The sequence below is a fragment of the Pogona vitticeps genome, chromosome 5 (genome assembly GCF_051106095.1).
Source record: "Pogona vitticeps strain Pit_001003342236 chromosome 5, PviZW2.1, whole genome shotgun sequence".
Lineage (NCBI taxonomy): Eukaryota > Metazoa > Chordata > Lepidosauria > Squamata > Agamidae > Pogona > Pogona vitticeps.
In genome coordinates, this window is record NC_135787.1 from 35,798,593 (window position 1) to 35,817,727 (window position 19,135).

The 19,135-nt window shown below is 39.6% G+C and overlaps 1 protein-coding gene across 6 annotated transcripts in view; it reads left to right on the plus strand.

Annotated features, from left to right (window-relative positions):
* PCDH10 (protocadherin 10) overlaps positions 1–19,135 on the plus strand; it is a 59,176-nt gene that overhangs the window by 21,871 nt on the left and 18,170 nt on the right. Inside the window, exon 5 of one of the 6 annotated variants that reach the window (XM_073001646.2) lies at positions 2,041–3,448. The exons of 4 other annotated variants lie outside the window; for them this stretch is intronic. In XM_073001646.2, the coding sequence (XP_072857747.2) occupies positions 2,041–2,123 (83 nt within the window). In that variant the 3' untranslated portion in view covers positions 2,124–3,448. One more of the 6 variants, XM_073001648.2, reaches the window with a different exon arrangement.

Sequence of the window (19,135 nt, forward strand, 5' to 3'; positions counted from 1 at the left end):
GGAGAACAAACTTGGTCTGTGTGCAGGCTTCACATATCATAGCCATTTTTCACCTTACAAAGCTGAATTGTTTTAAAGTTTTTGTTGTACGAATAGTGAGAATCTGGGAACCTGCAGAGTAACATTCAGTGCTCGTTTGAGATGCTGCAGTTCAGAAGCGCAAATGAAAAAAAATACATGACATTTAAACTGAAGCATTTCATTCAAAATTTGGGCAGGAGATCTGTGAGGTGTGTATGGAAAATTGCCAGAACAGAACTCGAATATGTACTAAAAGCCTTTGACCAGGTGCATGAATATCTGAAGAGTATCAAAGTGAGGAAGGATCACTTATGTCAGCTTGTGCCTCTGCTGAGAGATTGCAGGCTTATCCACAATAAGTGTGAATTTTAAAAAATTATATTTACAATCCTGTTGCACCCACCCATCTGAGCTTAAAGGGGCCCGTTGCTGAACAGACTTGTGTATGATTGCCCTGTTGGGATACATTGCTGAATACATATGCTTGGATGTGTGAACCTTGCCAAACTCACTGAAAGTATTTTTTGAGTAAACAGGCAAAGGATTACACAGTCTAATTTTTTGAAAAAGAGAGAGGAAGCATTTATTTATTAGACTTCTATCCTGCCCATCTAGACCAAAGGTCTACTCTGGGCGGTTAATAGTAATAGGAATGGATACATTAAAACTGGTTGTGTGATTTTTTAAAAATTTCTTGCATTGTAGTCTGAAACAGGGCTGCCACTTCATTCATCCTTTATAAGACAGGAAATTGTTCTCCATCCTCATATTTGTTCCTTCTTGAGCCTTGTGGCACAGTGCTTAAACTCCAGTACTGCAACCAATACTCTGCTCATGACCAAGGTTCAATACCAGCTTGAGGTTCACTCAGCCTTCCATCCTTCTAAGGTTGATAAATTGAATATCCAGCTTGCTGCAGGGAGCAATATGTAGCCTGCATAATTAAATTGTAAACCACACATAGAGCTTTTAAGCACTATGGGGTGGTATATAAGCAGCACACTTTGCTTTTTGCTTTTTCTCTTGGTATTTTACACATCTGTAATGCTGATTATTTGCTCTTATTTGAGAAAAGCTGAGAGATTGTTTTGAACACAACATTTTCATACCATTATTATACCTGAATGCATCAAGAAACACATGAAGGATATATTTCTATTTTTAGCCATATGATTTACAAAACAGCTATTGCTTAGAACAATTGCTTGCATTTTCTTTTTGTGGTATAGGTACTTCAGAGAGCTTGCCAGTATGCCTCAATAATATATAAGGGACACATTGCCAGTGATTTATATTTGCATAATACCTTTCATCTAGAGTGCATATAAACCTTTACAAAGCTAAGTATAGGTAGTATTGGCTCATCACTGAAACTGCCTTCCCTTTATAGAGAAATTCTGCATATGCTAACAGCCCAGGGCAATACTTGGTTGCATAGAAGAACTGCAAATTAGCAGCTTGCCTTGTCTAGACAGCTTTACAAGAATGATGTAAACATCCCTTGGAATTTGGCTGCTTAGTCTGTAGGGATATTGGGTTTCTCTTAGTGAAATACAGCACTTGCAACCTCATAAGATTAGAAGAATGCTAAAATGTGACACTGTTAGAACAATAACAGTTATTAAAACTTAAGTTCTTAAATGGGTAGAAGGGGGTATATAATAGCTATTAGAAAATTATGGCACTTTTATGTAGCTAAGTAGCAGGAAACATTCAATATGAATACTGTTGGTTTTTCTATCACCAATCTGAATGGAATCTATCTTTGCAGGAATTTGGAATTTGTTCCATTCTCAAACAAGTATATGACAGAGTTTCTTTTGATTCTTCTTTTAATTTCTGGATCTCTGCATTGGACAGAAACCCCCAAATGTTTCTACCTGATTTGTTTTTCAACAATATTTTTCTTATCAATAAGCCAAATTTTCGAAAACAATAAGCCAATAAACAATATTTTTCTTATTAATCTATTTCAACTTGCTTCTATTTTTGCTTCTACTCCGACGCCACTGTCCAAAGGTCCCTGGTTCAACAACATCCCTCTTGACTTAAGAAGATTTTGTTTCAAGTACCTTCACTCTTCAGAAGAAAGAACTACATGAAGAACAGAAAATTAAACTAGATCTTTGAGACATTCTAGTTTCTTCATGCATCAGCTATCAGATGTGTACAGAAACTTCCAATAGGAAAAAAAGTTGATTAATATTGCTATTCATGATTTCTGATGTGTATTTATAGAATTTTGTAGCTTTTAGACTGATTGCCATCCAAGCTCTAAATTGGTCCTCCCTTCTTTTTCCAATCTTGGAAGACAGATTTCTTTTGGGTGCACATAGCAAAAAGAAATAAAGAAACTGAGTTAGAGGTGGATCTTAGTTCACATTTGCTCAGAGCATAGATTTTCATGCACATTCAAATGTTAGTATCTCCAGTTAGAAAATGAATCATGCCTCTGCTTCTTTCATTTGTTGACTTTGTGTCTCCGTGAAATGCTGGAGAGATTGCTAGCAATTAGAAAAGGCAATACTGGGCTAGATGGGCAAATGTTTTGTGGATGTATAGAGTAGCTTCCTGTATTTGCATGGAACGATCAGTCAAAAGTACTTATGGCAAGTTTTGGTTAATGTTGTTATATGTTAGGTCATGCAATGCTATACTGCTAATCTTTGTGGGTGGAAAAACACACAATATTTGAGATGGAATTAAAGAGCTTTTCTCAGAAATATCAGCACATCGCTGTCTCACAGTGTGGACAAGAAGAATGATAAAGAGATTGCAAATGGGCATAATTTCACTGACATTAGACAGGCTGCAGTGAGGATGTTAGCAGAGCTAGCATGAAACAATGTAAGTAGCAATTTCTTTAGATACAGGAGAGGATATGCTCCCATGGCCAACCTTTAAGTGGGTGCAAGCACCCTGACACAAAGGCTTTAAGACGCTGAATAAAAAAGGGAGAACATTTGAGAATTGCACTGGCCCTGATAGTTTGGTTTTCTTGCATACACAAGAAGCAGGCAGTTGTCTCCATTTCTTCCCCAACAGAAATGTCTCCCTTTAGTGAGGATGAGGGATCTTTTCTGCAGGCTAAAAAGCAAAGATGAAAGGAGTATTCATCAAGAGTGCATGTTAAGTTTATATCTCTATGGACAAAATGGAATGGATTTATGCAGCAACATAGGTGAAAGGGAGAAAACGAAGCGTGTTAATCTGGCTATCTGCAAAAATTTTTTTTCGTAAAGGCACAAATCTTATAAAAGTCACTTTGTAAGGAATAACATTAACAACTCTCTGGGGATATGAACAGGGGCTAAAGTCTTGATTATTGATTTATTACAAAGTTGTTGATTTCAACATGCATTGCATTTAGCATTATTCTACCACAAATGCTTCTTGACATACATTAAATCACCAGTTCTAACATTCACAGATCAGTGTTGTGAGTGTGTTGTGACCTCAGTAATGTTCTGGTTGAACCTTTCCTGCCATATCCCCTAAAAAGTTGAGTAGTTCTGCAGTTCGGATATATTGACCTGCCCATCTTGACTTGTGTCTTTTCCAAACCTACTTTGAAAAGAAAATCCTCAAGGACGCTAGCAATTTCTGTCTGGTGAAGGAACCCAAGCCGTTTAGCTTGAAGAAGAAAAGACTGTGTCTGCGGCTGATGATGGCACTCTTCAGATATCTAAAGCTTTCTCACATGGAATGAGGAAGAAAGCTTGGTTATTGTTGAACACGGAGGAAAATGTATTGAAGGTAGAAGCCGTTTGGTGGTATCTTTGTTGCTGTGGAGGTTTTCAATAAGAGTAGAGACCAACTGTGCCACACAGATATTGTTGAAATGCAACTCATGACAGTCTTAGCTAGCAAAAACAATGTAGAGGGGAACTAGGTGTTGCAGTCCAGCAATATCTGAAAAGTGAGCATTACCAACTTTAAATTAAAGTTTTTATTGCCATCTGTTAGGATGTTCTTTATCTCTGGGTTTTCGTCATTGAAAAAAGGATTGGCCTACAGGATTTTCTGTCTCTCTAATTCTTTGATTTTTACAAAAAAAGATTTAAAAGCAGTGTATTGGCGAAATATTAGAAACCAAATAAACATTTAAAAAAACCCCAAGGTACATCTGATATAAAAAAGTCAAACACCGGCATAACTCATATCCAGCTTCATATCTTTTCAGCTTAGAGTTTCAAATGCTTGCAAGTAAAAATGAAGTTGTCAGAGGCTAGGAGATGAACAGAGAAGCAGCAAAACAAGCTTCTTTAGCTACAGAGGTCCAAAGCATAGACATTTCTTTTTTTAAAAAATCTTCTATTCTGCACACTAGCAGTTGTGACTCTACTATTAATGAGACACAGAGAAGAGTTTGTCTTAAAGCGTTTTCATAAGTGGACAGATTCATATAGGAAAAGGTGGCCCTTGCAATAGGAAGCAGAGCTATCCTCTCCAAAATTGAATTTAGTTGTTCCTCCAAAGAAGGAGACCCATTCTGGACCAGCTGAGGCCTCCAGACACTTTTCAGAGGGAGCCCCACATTCTGTGCATTCCTAATCTTGATGTAACTTTATTATCGTGACCAGATCTCATTTTCATATGAACAGTCTTCCCTTTCTTTTCATACTTCTAAAGGACTAGAGAAAGCTGTCAGTCAGGTCTTCAGACACCTCTGGCCACAGCCAAGCAGATAAAAACATATAAAGAGGAAGTATGCAACAATCACAGCTCCATGGAGAAAAGGCTTTAGCTTCCAGCTGGTTTTGCTGTTGATAGAAAATACAGTGGACCCTCTACTTAAGGAATTAATCCGTATTGGAATGGTGGCTGCAAGTCGAAAAGTCTGTAAGTCGAATCTCCATTGACCTACAATGCATTGAAAACCGATTAATCCCATAACCAGTGGTTTTTATTCTATTTTTATTCCATTTTGTTTTTTTTTTTCTGGTCTGTAAGTCGATTCTCTGGCTGCAAGTCGAATCTAAATTTTGCAGCCAGAGAAGTCTGTAACTCGAAAAGTCTGTAAGTCGAGGGTCCACTGTAGGAAGTGATTCCTAGCTCTCTGTGACCGCCTCTGTGACTGTTCCAAAGTGCATGTACTCACATTATTACCAGTAAAATGGATTTTTTTTAAAAGTGAAATTATGGTAGGATCACATATGTCCTGGTAGTTTCCTTGAATGAACCAGGCTGGTCATTAAAGGTGTTTCCCACAAAATATGGTCATAAAAGACAAGATATGCAATATACTGTAAGTTAGAAGTGAGCAAAATACAGTCCTCTCAATGCTGGTTAGCTGCTTCCTGGACCTTCCTTTTATCTCCCATCTCTTTTCCAAAACAAGGAAGATTAGCCAGTCATTCTCCTGTAAGCCTGTAGGGGTCATGATTGCCAATTTCAAGACATTTTCACCTATTACCTGTTTTATTCGTTTCTGGTTTTGAATTAAAGCCTCTTTGGTATAAATAGACCCGAAGGCCCAAACAATCTCTCTCCCCTCTCCCCCATCCCCCCATTTGTGTCTCATGAGACTCTGGATAGGGTTTTGACGATTTTTAAGCCAACCAGGTTTTTAGTGTGGTGGTTGCAGAACTTTTGAGGGAAAGTGTGGTGGCTGTCTGGGGGCAGCCCCCAACATCTGGAAGTTATCCATCCCTGCAGGAATGTAAAGAACTTCATCCAGGTGTCTTCACGTCTGCAAATCTCTCTGTAGGGCATTATTCTGAGCACTTATATTCATCTAAGAAAGGTGGGAATTGCTTCTTAAGAATGTATGCTTTGAGTCAATTATATTGAAATAGGAATTGAATCAAACATTATATAGAATCAAGGTCTCATCTCCTGGTCTTAAATGCCTTTATTGATGCATTGAGAGCCATCTCCCATACACTTCCTCTCATTCAACACACACACACACCCCATCATTGACATTGCTCATGCAGCCTTGACTATGATAACTGGTGGCAGGGGATCTGTTGGCACTTGTGTCTCGTGGCAACAACTGTTTCCCAAGAAGCTGTGAGTTTAGATTTTGTTAACAACAGAGCACTTGTCACTGAGAACAGAGAAAAGAAGCTATTCCTTTCCAGAAAAGCTTGCTGCACTGAAATCCACTTGCACCTACAGAGGAAAGTTTTATTCTTACTGAAATCTACAGCATCTCAACTAGCAGTGGGTCCATCTTTTAAAAATAACAAAATCAATAACGTTTTCAGGAAAACTGCCGAAGCCCTTTATACAACAACCTGCAGGACATTTTCAGTCTGGCAAGTTTCCCAAAGGAATAAATATCCGTTCTGTTTTTAACCTGGATTCCACCTATAACTTTGTTTCATGCCATCTCTGACACATTTTCTACAGTTTGGGATTTTGTGTTTAACTTTGGTCAACAGCATAATTTATAATAACAGCGTAGTTGTGGGACAAATACAGACACATCTGTTGAATATCGTTGGATCATAGCCAGAAATGGGAGAAATTGCTGTTGCAGTCTGTAGTTCCCAAAACTACAGCAACTGACATGGCCAGCGGCTGTGGTGATTGTGGGTTTCAGGGAGCTATAACCCAGGAAAATATCTTGAAGACTTGTAGATTAAACATAAAAGATATACTAGACATTGTAAACAGAGATGGACATGAATCAAGTCATGGTGCTTTGTACGAAGTACTCGATGTGGCACCATAGGTATCACATGTTCCCTCCCCCCTTCCCCCGGCCAGCTGGCCCTCTCACCTGTTGTTGTCTGCCACCGGGGATCCTCCTCCTGCAGCAGTAACCCACTGCAGGCAGAAGCTCAGGGTTCCCTTCCCCACCTCTTCCAGTAGCTGTCTACTCAATGGCTGTGCAGGGAGCATCCCTGTCCCACCTCCTTGCCTGAGTGATTAGCTGCTGGAGGAGGCGGGGAAGGGCATCCCGAGCTTCTGTCTGCACTGGCTTGCCACGGCAGGAGGAGGACGTGGCAGCGCACAACAACATGTGAGTGTGGGCCAGCTGGCCAGGGATGTGGGGGAAGAGAACACACGGCACCTGTGGTGCCATGCCACATGCTTTGTACGAAGCGGCACAACCTGATTCATGCCCATCTCTAATAGCAAATAAAATTACCATGGAGAAATGGGCATATAAAATGGTTGAAGAACACCAGGTGCTGCGATTTTTGCTTATTCCTTGATTCCTCCGCCTTTGGTTTTATAAGAAAAATAATAATTTTATTGATTGAAGCCACTTTTTAGTTAATAAATAATAAAAGTCCTTCTGCTTATTTATTTTTAGTAGCCTTTCTTATGCCACATCAGGTTTGCTCAATTTAAAATTAGAGTAGATCTTTCAGTACCTTTGTGTAGTTAAATAAAACAAGAGCTCAAAAATGCGACTCACTATAACAAAGCATTCTAATTGTTGTTATGATGACCTAGTGTCAGCGATGAAGAGGATAACAAGTGGCTTATTTCAGGCATAATATGACCCATCACTGACTTAGACATAGTGCAGTGAAGAGTATGCTAATCGCGTATTGAAAACAATGCAGGCTTGAAAAGGATCACAAATCTTTTGCAGAATGCAATTAAGTACTCTATAATGATAAATTGGAGGGACGTGCTGAAATTGGGTAGGATGACACTTCAAAACAAGATATAATTGCTTTGCTTTTGAACTTAAAATAAAAGCGAGAGAAAGATAAAGCTGTGTAAAGAAAAAACAACACTCCTATGCTAAAGAATAATACTGTGGGAAGAAGTCATAGGAAACACTGGCTAAATTATCTTAACACAATACCTGATTATAAGCACGACAATAAATAATAGCAGAATGAACTGAAAACATCCTTCTTCTGTTGTAGTCATATGAACAACACAGGAACTCATTCCTTTAATCCGTGTAGTTTTATCTCTTTTGTACTGAACTAAGAACTCATTTTCACAATAAATCCACTTGGCTCAGGGTTGAAAGAGAGGAGTCAGATTGTGAGTACAATGGTGCCTCGCATAGCAAGGTTAATCCGTTCCGGATTAACCCTCGCTATGGGAAACATCGCTCAACGGAACAAAAAAATCCATTAAAACGCATTAAACTTGGTTTAATGCGTTCCAATGGGCCCTAAACTTACTGTTGAGCGAAGCTTCTCCATAGGGGCGGCCATTTTCGCGCCCTCGGTAAGCGAGGGCGCGGCGGGAAAAGTTGCGGTGGCCATTTTGGAACCACCAATCAGCTATTCTCCCTCGTTTCGTTGTGCGAAAATCGCTAAGAGAATCGCTTAGTGATCGTCGCACAGCGAAAAAACGCCATAGGGGCCATCACTGAGCGAACGCTCCAGCGATGGCCCGGACCCCCTCGCTATGTGAATTCATCGCTCAATGGAGCGATCGCTAAGCGAGGCACCACTGTACTGTAGTTGACAAATACAGGTTCCAGTTGCCTGTATTCCAGCTAGTGATGGTGTGTCATGAAGAGAGGGATATAGATAATCGAGAAAGGAGAAATTGCTATGCATGCATGTAGATGTAGGTGATGTCAGATGAACTTAGTAGATGGTCTGAAAAGGAAGTTTTAGATGAGGGCTTCCTATCCTGAAGTTTTAAGATGGGGGGAAATGCCCCCCACCCCAAAATTAGAAAGTTCAGAAATGTTTCATACAGTTACAGGAAAGGCATGATGTACATACAGGTGGCTTTCCACCAGAGAAAGGGGCTGTCCCATCCCAAATTAGTAGTATGAGGTACCCTCCACTCTTGAACCTTTACGTTTTTTTGGTTGCATGATAATTAGTGATCTAATCTCATTCAGTTTTATACATAAAGAAATACTTGCAAAAAAATGAAAGGCAAAAAAACCCACAAATAAAAAAAACACCACAATAATTTCTAAAGGGTAGGGTTTACAACTCTTCTGCTAAACTTGCTAAATTTACTAATAAACTCTCAGAGACAGGATGTGATGTTTTGTTCATTGTGTAGTCATGTCTGTGGGAACAAGATGCCTTTACCTTGTAGCTTCTCTCATTTCAGTTAAAGCCCAAGGGAATATTTCCTTTCACACAAGTCAGGTCAGAAAGTTTGGGTAGCCAGGGAAGCCACAGAATGCTGCGATCCTGTGCAAGGCAAAGTCTGCAAATGCAATCGCTCTTTGCTGCTCAGCCGGGATAGAGCAAGGCAGCAGCAAAGACCACGTGACATGGTGCAAAGGGCGGGAAGGCTTTAGCTATATAAGCAGCCTTCTCCCTTCGCACCCTCCTTTTCTTTTTCGGGCCCCCACCCGCCCTTCCCTTTTTTCCAGTGTGAGTTTTTCTTGTTGCCATTTCAGGGGCTAGATAGGAATTGTTGATCTTCATCCTGATTGGCTCTTGGACGCGGGGGATTTTTTGTCTATCCCACACTGGATGAGGGTTGTTGGCAATTTTGGTGGATTGATTTGGTCACTTTGGCCGATAGTGCGGAAATAACAGGTATTTTCGGTGTGTTCCAATTGTAATTCCAGTTAAGCCAACAGCGCATCCCACTTTCCAGCACTGCGGATCGTGCGATTCAGTGTCTGCGGCAGGGGGATGTGCTGGGCCACTTCTGGACCAACAGTCATCAGCTAAAGATGGCTTGAGGTCTGGGGGTGTTTATTAGCGGCTGACTGGGTTCCTGCTATCTATTGAAGCCGGGAATTTGGGGCTGGGGACTTGCCCATATTGTGACTAAGGGGTGTCGGCATACCCCTGCCTTTAACCTGTTTCCGCACTACTGCAGGCCCCTCTCTTTTTAACAGAGGATTGCCAGTTTTATTATTCTGTGTTATCAATAAAGTGGCCCAATTTTAACTCATCTCTTTGCGTCGCGTCTTTATTCCAGGATTGGGTCAGCAATGATGATGAGTTGTGCAAAACAAAAGAATAATTGATTATTTTGTAGTAAATTCAATAATACCTCCAAACAAAACTCTGAAAGGCCATCAGAATGAGGCAACAATGAAGTATTCAGGGGAAAAGAGAAGGCAAATTGTGGGACACAACACTAGTTTTATAACCCTCATTGAAGGGGTTACAGGGGGACGTTGTATTTTAAGCATTTGCTATCGAGACAGAATACATATGCAATGACTCCTCCAGAAATAGAACACTGAAATCTAGTGCTGAAACACAAGTTTTCAGAAAACATTTTTCTGTGTGTGGAATATCGTGAGGTGTTTCTATATCTCCTTTCTTATTTCCCTAGAAAAGGAAGGCCACTATTAAAAAGTATGTTCATTTTTTTTCTCCAGCCATGTTTTTATGTCTGTCACCTGTGCAGCTTCACCCTGGAATATTTTAGGATGACACTACATAGAGGACATTGTAGAAGAAGCAAAATGGTGGCCCAGGCTGCCAATTCAGTTACAATTGCTGCTACTTTCAGTGGCAGTGCAAAAACAACACAGGCACGTATTTCAAATTCCTTTGAATAAAAGAGCCACAAGTTATAGTGACCCCCTGCTCCCTGGGAAACTGGAGAAATTTTTCTTTGCCTGAAGAATTTAGAAGAAATTGGGTGCAGAATTTTAAAAGTCTGTTTGTACATGGCTACCATGTTAACAGAACAGTCCTGTACAGAAATAGGTCCCTTTGAAAGCAGCAGCGCTTAATCACAGAAAAGTGAATGTAGGGTTACAGCTTTACACTGCAATGTTATAAATGCTATCATTGTACAATAATTAGTGACACGCTTCTGGATTTGTCCAGTTTAGAATGTGAGGCATAATCAATTTGCTTTTTAAAATATATATATTTCCTGTGCATTTGGAAATAGGAAATCTTATATATAATAAATCTTATATATATAAGATTTCCTATTTCCAAATGCACAGGAGGATTTTTAGGAAGAAATTAAAGGGCACTTCTTCCCAATACTGGCCACAAACATACTCACAAGAATATAAAGGTTTCATGTTACTTTTGGAAAATAAATATGATGGTCCTAATTATGCTTTGATGAACAGTACAATACTGAATTATGTTGTTCATAATGTGTTGGTGAATAATTAAATACTAAATCAGATACTAGACACCTATTATGGTACAGTGGACCCTCGACTTACAGACGGCTCGATTTACAGACTTTTCGAGTTACAGACTTCTCTGGCCGCAAAATTTAGATTCGACTTGCAGACTGAGAATTGACCTACAGACCACAAAAGAACCAAAATGGAATAAAAATGGAACAAAAACGGCCGGTTACGGGATTAATTGGTTTTCAATGCATTGTAGGTCAATCGAGACTCGACCTACAGACTTTTCGACCTGCAGCCACCGTTTCAATACGGATTAATTCCGTAAGTAGAGGGTCCACTGTATATTGAATAGAGCTATGAATTAGGTGTTTGGAGACCATGGTTTGAATCCTATTCACTGAAAGAGTAGAACTGGTAAAACAGCTCTTAAATACCTCATTTACCTTGAAAGCCCTGTTAGGGTTGCTATAAGTCAGTTACAACTTGACGGCACCTATCTAACTAAATCAGATACTGAAAGTTAGAGTACATGGTCTAGTAAGTTTGAACACTCCTCTGTGGTAGTTATATTTAATGAATTAAATGCACGTTAAGAGTACAGTATAGTTATGTTTACTGGTCAGTAGGTCTGTTCAATGGACTGTCAAGTAAGTGAGTACAAGGATCGTAGCTGAAGAATGTAGGAACATGGGTAATAGTTGCTAAAGACAGAATAGCCTTTTCCATCTCTCATAACTGGACAGTTTTGGAATGGAAACGATTAGATTACATGCAGCACATAATCATCCTTTGTGAAACTGATGAAGCTGCATGTGTCTGCGTTTGTGTGTGTGTGTGTGTGCGTGTAAAAAAGTTGATTAGTAAAACCTTTTAAGCAAATTCATTTACTTGTTTGTCCACTATACACAAATATGCTCTGACAGAAAAAGTGACCTATTTCCATTTAGATGAGCCATCTGTCTGTCCCCTTTTGATGGTGGAGGTAACAGCATCAGCGTCAAAGTCATCCGGAAAAAGCTCTGTATGGTTAGTGGTACATCCATCAGTACCATTTCCATTTCTGTCTGCCTGGGAATCCATATCATCAAAATGGATCAGCGTTGATTTGGGTAGTGATAATTATGCATGCACTTGCATGCAGCCACATGGAAAGCAAAGTACACATGGCTATTTTATTGCAGCTGCGGGCAATATAGCTCTTAGTTGTGTGTATTCATCTTCAGCCTCGAAGTATGGGCAGGACAATTGATGGAGGAAAAGAGAATTTAATGATGTTCCCAATGTATTTATTTATTTAGATAAAAACAACGCTGCTTTTCAGAATGGAGGCAAACAGAGTAATTACTGCAGCCATTATTTTATTCACAGCCCGAAGACCTCGTGCTTGCAGCTCTTGTTTCTTTTCACATGGCTTCTAAATCATTATCCATGCTAGGGTGAGCATTGTCATCTTATTTTAGAGGCACATTAGAACTTTGGGTACTGGAGAATCTAAAAAGAAAAACTACGGCCATGGTAGTGTCGAAACTGCAGGTCAGATTTAGACTAGGTTGGAACTGATATCCTGTTCTTGCCTATTCTGAGAGTGGTGTTTTTGCAGTGGTGTAATTCTAGACAGAGTCTAGAACTACGTCATTGCACATCACAAAATGAACCTTTGGTGGTACATGAGGGCATGCTTTCTTCCTTATTGCTTTGTCTCCTCCCTGTGAAGACTTTGCACTTGGATCTGCTCTGACTTAGATGTTGTAATTGATGAAGGTCATGTTGATGTCACTTTGGTCCCTGCTTGTCCCATTATAATGGATGTTTCAGTTGATGCAGCCTGATGATGTGGATAGGATCTTTGGAGAGGTGAAAGTCACCGCATGTGTGCTGCACCCTTGCCCTTCCTGACTTATAAAAGCAACCAGAGAGAGACTGGAAGAGTGGGTGAGAGGAATGGTGAATGCCTCATTGCAACAAGGCAAAGTACCAGGATGCCTAAAGGAGGCAGTAGTAAGACCTTTTTTAAAAAAGCTTTGTTTAAATCCGACTGCATTGCATCAGCCAAACTCCAATATTACATTTTTAGGCAAGGTCTTGGAGAATGCTGTAGCATCTCAGCTCCAAAAATTTCTGGATGAAACAGATTATTTAGATTCATTTCAGTTTGCTTTCAGACCTGGCTATGGGACAGAGGTAGTTTTGGTCACCTTGGTGGATGATCTACGTGGGAACCTGGCAGGTGGAATGTGTCTCTGTTGGTTATGTGAAACTTCCCACCAACTTTCGATGCCATCAGCCGTGATATCCTTCTGGGATTCCTTTCTGGGATGGATCTTGGAAGTACTGTCATACAGCGGTTCCAATCCTTCCTGGGTGGCCAAACTCAGAAGATGGTGTTGGGGGGAATCCTGGATCACACCTGGCCATTGGTCTGTGGTGCCCCTTTGAGCTCCAGTCCTGTTCGTCATGTTATTTAAATGGCTGGGAGAGGTTGTCTGGTGGGGGGGGGGTTCAGTGTCATTAGTATGCTGATAACACCCAGCTCTCCTTCCTGTCTGATTCCAAGGCAGTTGTTCTGTGCTTAGACCAGTGATGGATTGAATGAGGACTAAGAATCCAAAACTTAATCCAGATAAGACAGAGGTGCCCCTGATCTGTCACAAGGCAAATCAGGGGATACAGATTCAACCCATACTGGATGTGGTTACGCTACTCCTGAAAAAAATCAGATCCACAACTTGCGTGTACTCCTGGACTCAGCCCTGAGCTTGGATACACAGTGATGGCCAGGTTTGATTTTGAAGAGTTAAAGCTGTTGTGGCAGCTGCACCTATGCCTTGGGATGTCTGATCTGGCTGTACTGACATATCCCATTTGGATTGTTGCAACATGCTCTCCATGGTGCTGCCTTTGAAGAGTGTTCAGAAACTTCAGCTATTTAAAAATGCTGCAGCCAGACTATTGTCTGGTGCTGGTTTCAGGAAACATTCAACTTATTCCAACAGCTTCGCTGGCTGCCAGTTTGTTTCCAGACCCAATTCCAAGTGTTGATTTTTATCTATAAAGCTCTGTATGGCCTTAGTCCAGGCTATTCGAACGAGCATATCACCCCGTATGAGCCTTCTCGGCTTTTAAGATCTTCAGGGGAAGCCCTTCTTTCAGTTCCACCACCTTCTCAAGCTTGTTTGGTGAGGACACAAGTGAGGGCCTTCTCAGCGGTTGCTCCCAGGCTTTGGAATATCCTGTCCCATTGCCCCCCCCCATCCCTCTCGTCCATCCATCATCAGGCAAAGACCTTCCACTTCAAGCAGGCTTTGAAGCAGTGTAAGTCTCAGGAATGCATTATTTATTTACAGATTTTTAATTTTTAAAAAAATAGTTTTTATCTTTGTTTCTTGATATATTTTAATTAATATGATAGCTATAGGATGTTTTTAAAATGGTTGATTGTTATATGGTTTTAGCTGTTGTGAGCTGCCTTGGGTCCTCTATGGGGGAAAAGGTGTTATATAAATAATATAAATAAATAATTGTTTCCCCCCCACCCCCAACTCTGAATTTGGTTGCATTAATTTACAATATGGATACCCAGGGGAGTGGAGAAAGTGTTGGACTAGGACTCAGGAGGCCTGGGTTCGAATACCTGCTAAGCTGTGGAAGCTCACTGGGAAGTAGAACTGGTAAAACTACTCCTAAAATATCTCACTTAGCTTGAGAGCCTTATTATGGCCACTTTAAGTCAGTTCTAACTTGATGACATGTAACAGCATAACATATTATAATACAGTTACAGTTCTCTAAAACCTTTGATATAGACTCTTATGCAAATTCTTTAAATTACAGTGGCTCAGATCCTGTTGAGACATGGAGTCATGACAGTTGCCACAGCTGATTTAAGCTACTGGATGAGATGTCTGCTGTGTGTCAGCCACATCCTGGTCACATGATCAGAAACACAGCTGGGCTTACCAATTACATGATTCTTCTTCTGCATGTGTTCCAACAGGATTTGAGCCACTGAATAATTAACTAGCAAGGAACAACAGTGAGGGATATACAGTGGGGTCTTGACTTAAGAACGGCTCGAGTTAAGAACATTTTGACTTAAGAACCACTCTCATAGGAAAATATTGACTTGACTTAAGTACTTAGATTTGAGTTAAGAACTGAAAAAAACCCACGTGGGAGGCAGGGAAAGTGCAAAATGTGAACTTTCAGTTAACTGTTGGCCAGTGAAAAGGGTGCCTGTCTGCTTCCTCACTCCTCCCAGCGTTTAGAGAGTGGATTGGGAGACAGTCTTCAGATTGCCTGGTACTGTACTGCCTGGACTGTATTTTCCCTGCCTTCCCTGAACCTTCCTTGACCTAAGAAAAAAAGAAACAAAATATCCCCCTCTAGTGGTCGAAGGCAGAATAGCAGCTTCCCATTAGTTTCTATGGACGGAAAAGAGCAGATACGGATCAAATGGTTCTCAATGCATTCCTATGGGAAATGCAGATTTGACCTGAGAACTTTTTGACTTGAGAACTGCCTTCCAATACGGATTAAGTTCTCAAGTCAAGACCCCACTGTATAATGGGCTCTGTGAGACATAGGAAGCTACCCATAGGTCATCTCAGTTAGGTGTTGTCTACACTGACCATCAGTAGAACTTCAAGGTTTCATGCGGCAATGTTTCCCAAGCAATATCTGCATATGCCAGAGACTGAGCCTCTGAAATTTTACTTACACCATATATTTCTGTCATGGAGGAGCAGTAATGTACAACTTAATCATCCCCCTTTTTTAAAGCAGCAGGCTTTTTTTTTTTTTCTTATTCTGTTCTTTATTTTTTTTTATTTACGTTTCTGCTGTAAAGTCTTAAAATTACATTGTTGTTTTTACTGTAAGCCGCCTAGAGTGGTCTAATATGATCAGATAGGCGGGATAGAAATAAAATAAATAAATAAAATAAATAAATAAATACAGGGAGAGGGAGAAGGGCAATCTCCTAACTTAGGGATTGGCTGTAAAGGAATGTACCACATGGGAATACAGTGAGATTCAAAGGGTGATTGGTAGCCATAAATAATGATGAACTAAGAACTATATAGAACCAGTCAATTCTTCAAAAAGCCTCCAAATTATGAATGTGGGCTATTATGCTTCTGTATCGATGATTCAAAATGCCAGGAAATGGGTCAACATCGCTGCACAATTTTGTGCTCTCATTGCCAGCAGGAAAAAGGAAAACCAAATTTTACATAGTGAAATGCAACCTGAATGTTAACCACACCAATGGCAGCAGTCTAGACAGTCTACAGTATCACCTCTTGTACCATTCACAAAGTGAAACAAAGTAAAATCCCAAAAGCTGACTCTTTTTCATCAGTTAAATATTTCTCACCCAAACACAAAGCAAATGTCAGGACTGATATTCAGTAAGTATGTATGGTAGTGAAAAGAAGAGGGAGACCTACGAAAGAAAGGCAGGGACCCAAATCTGTTTGTTTGAAATCCGGTGTTGGAGGAGAGCCTTACTGATACCAGAGAAAGACAAAGGCAGAAGAGTAGGCGCTCAATCAAGTCAGGCCTGAACTCTCCCTAGAGTAACTGTGTGTCAACTGAGGTTATCCTACCACGCACATGCAGAACTGACCATAAAATACAATATTGCTGGGAAAAGTGGGGTGGGAGAGTAGAACGTGAGAAAGAGACCTAATGTGAGGCTGATTGTCTCAGTAAAGGAAGCTACAGCTGTTAGTTTGCAAGACTTGAGCAGAACTTACTGGAAAATACAATATTTAAAGGGAAGCGGACAGTAGGAAGAAAGAACAGTCTAACATAAGATGTTGTTGGTTTGTAAGATCAGAGCTGAGTGGTTAATGGTAGAACATTTTGGAGGTTATTAACTCATATAGTCACTATAAATCGGAAGTGACTTCATGGCACATAATATCTTTGGAGTTTTTGTTTTAACTTTCAGACAATTGTATAATGACAAGATGGGTAGAATGGTTGAAATATGATAAGATACAAACACGAAAACTCTGCTAACATGAAGGAAGACCATCCCTAGCAATGAACAACCCCCAGCAATTGCACAACTTAAATGAGTGAGCATATTTGTTCTCTATTCTTTTTTTGAAATATATGTTTTTAAATATTTTTATAATTGGCACACAATCCCTTTCTCAGCATTAATGCCTGTTTGGCCATGAAGGAGTTAAAAAGTTTTCCTCCTGAGAGTCAGCTAATAGGCTCCTGACTGATTTAGTCAAAAGTTCAGATTGCCCCAGACCTGGAGCTGATTTCCGTTTGAAGATTAGTGTCAGGAGCCCAGTTTCAGAAATGTTTACTGAAGGCACTCAGGATTGGATGAACACAATTGCTATATATTTTTGTAATGCAGAAATTCTTTGACTATGCCTTACAAACTGTATGCAAACTCCCTGGAGATACATGACAAATGTCCCTTTCTGGAGTACTATTGCTGTCTCATTTTCTTTAAAGCAAACCTGTTTTTTTTTTAACAATGTCTCTTTTGATGTTTTTGTGACATTTCGTTGCCCTCCAATCATTTCCCTTCCCAGGCCATGGAGCTGCAGCAATGTATTTTGGAACTGCTTTAGGGGTAAGCTTGTTCCACACATTCTCAGTTTAAGAGAAAGTCACCCTTCTACCTTTTTAAAGGTTTTAATTTATTTTATTTTATTTGAGGATTAGTATCTCAGCTCCTGCAACCTGGATTCCTTCCAAATTAAAACAAACAGATGGGGACAAACATTCCCTTTCTAGATAAGCAAGAATGGTCTTTTCAGTTTATTCTTTTTCTTTTCTTTTCTTTTGCAATAAAGTTTTTATTTCACACATGCAAACATACATAACAGAAAACTAAAACCAAACAGAAATAAACACTAATAACAACTAAACATCAAAACTAAACATCCATACTACACAAATAGATCAGAAATTTCGCCATCATCTGGACATCTAAATATCATAAGAGGATTCTAGTGAGTACTGATTTGCCATAAACAATTTCTTCCCCTAAGTTCCGGTCTTTTCCTGGGCCCAATTATATATCAGCTTCCAGCTTTCCTTTACAAATGTCTTTGTTGATCTTATAGTGCCTCTGTAAGCATATCTAGTTCTGCAATATCCAGTAGCTCCTTTAATAGCTCATCCATCATTGACATTTCTCCACTCTTCCATTTTTGGGCTCAGAGTCTTTTCAGTTTATTCAGTGTGTTTTAAATCTGGGGATGCTTAAGGTCTCTTGTTTCTGCACAGAGGTAAACAGTTTTAATTTTTAAAAAGTCATAACTTGAGAACCTTTGTGCCCAAACTTCCCCAAATTTAATACAGCAAGAGCGGACTGTCTCTATATCTGTACCAGATCTGGTGCTGTTCCAAAGTCCAATTTCAAAGTTACACTTTTTTGTTTGGCTGTCTCCATTTTTTTAAAATTGCCTTGCAGAATATTGATTTACTCTGCTGCACAATAACATCACTGCACTCTCATGCAGTGATAATAAATAATGTAACTATTGTAAACACAAGATGTCTCAGTTTTCTTCTATACCCCAAGCTGAAGACAATTGCACTATTTTCTTTCTGATTTTCTGCATTAATTAATAGATCATTATCAGTCTCTAATCAGTCTTGTACTCATAGTGAAGGTTGTTAAGGGAGTGTCATCTCTTCTGTGTGTCCGCTGCATGCATACATATGTGACTTAGCTTGATTGCAGTCACTCCTCCATTGTTACTGATGTGGATTTTCTGAATACATTTGAATTTAAAAAAAACTGCAGATATTTTCCTGTTGCTCTAAATCATTCAAGATCTGATTTAATTTGTTTGACTTATATTTAGAAGTGGAAAACTAAAGCAAAACAAAGCATCATGTTAATTTTACATGTTGCATAAATATTTCAGATGTTTTTCTAGTAGCGTGAAGTAGCTGCACTGAAATATTTGAATAGGGAAATAAATCCTTAAAAACATGCTTAAAGTAGGCTTACAAAATGTCACATTCAAATTAATGTATTATTTACTTACTTGTGTAAAATTTGTTCCCTGCCTTTTCTGATGAGATGGCCAAAGTGGCTAACATAAAATACATTATAAAAATAAACACTGGCCAAAACCTCTTCAGATTGGCATAATATAAAATTAC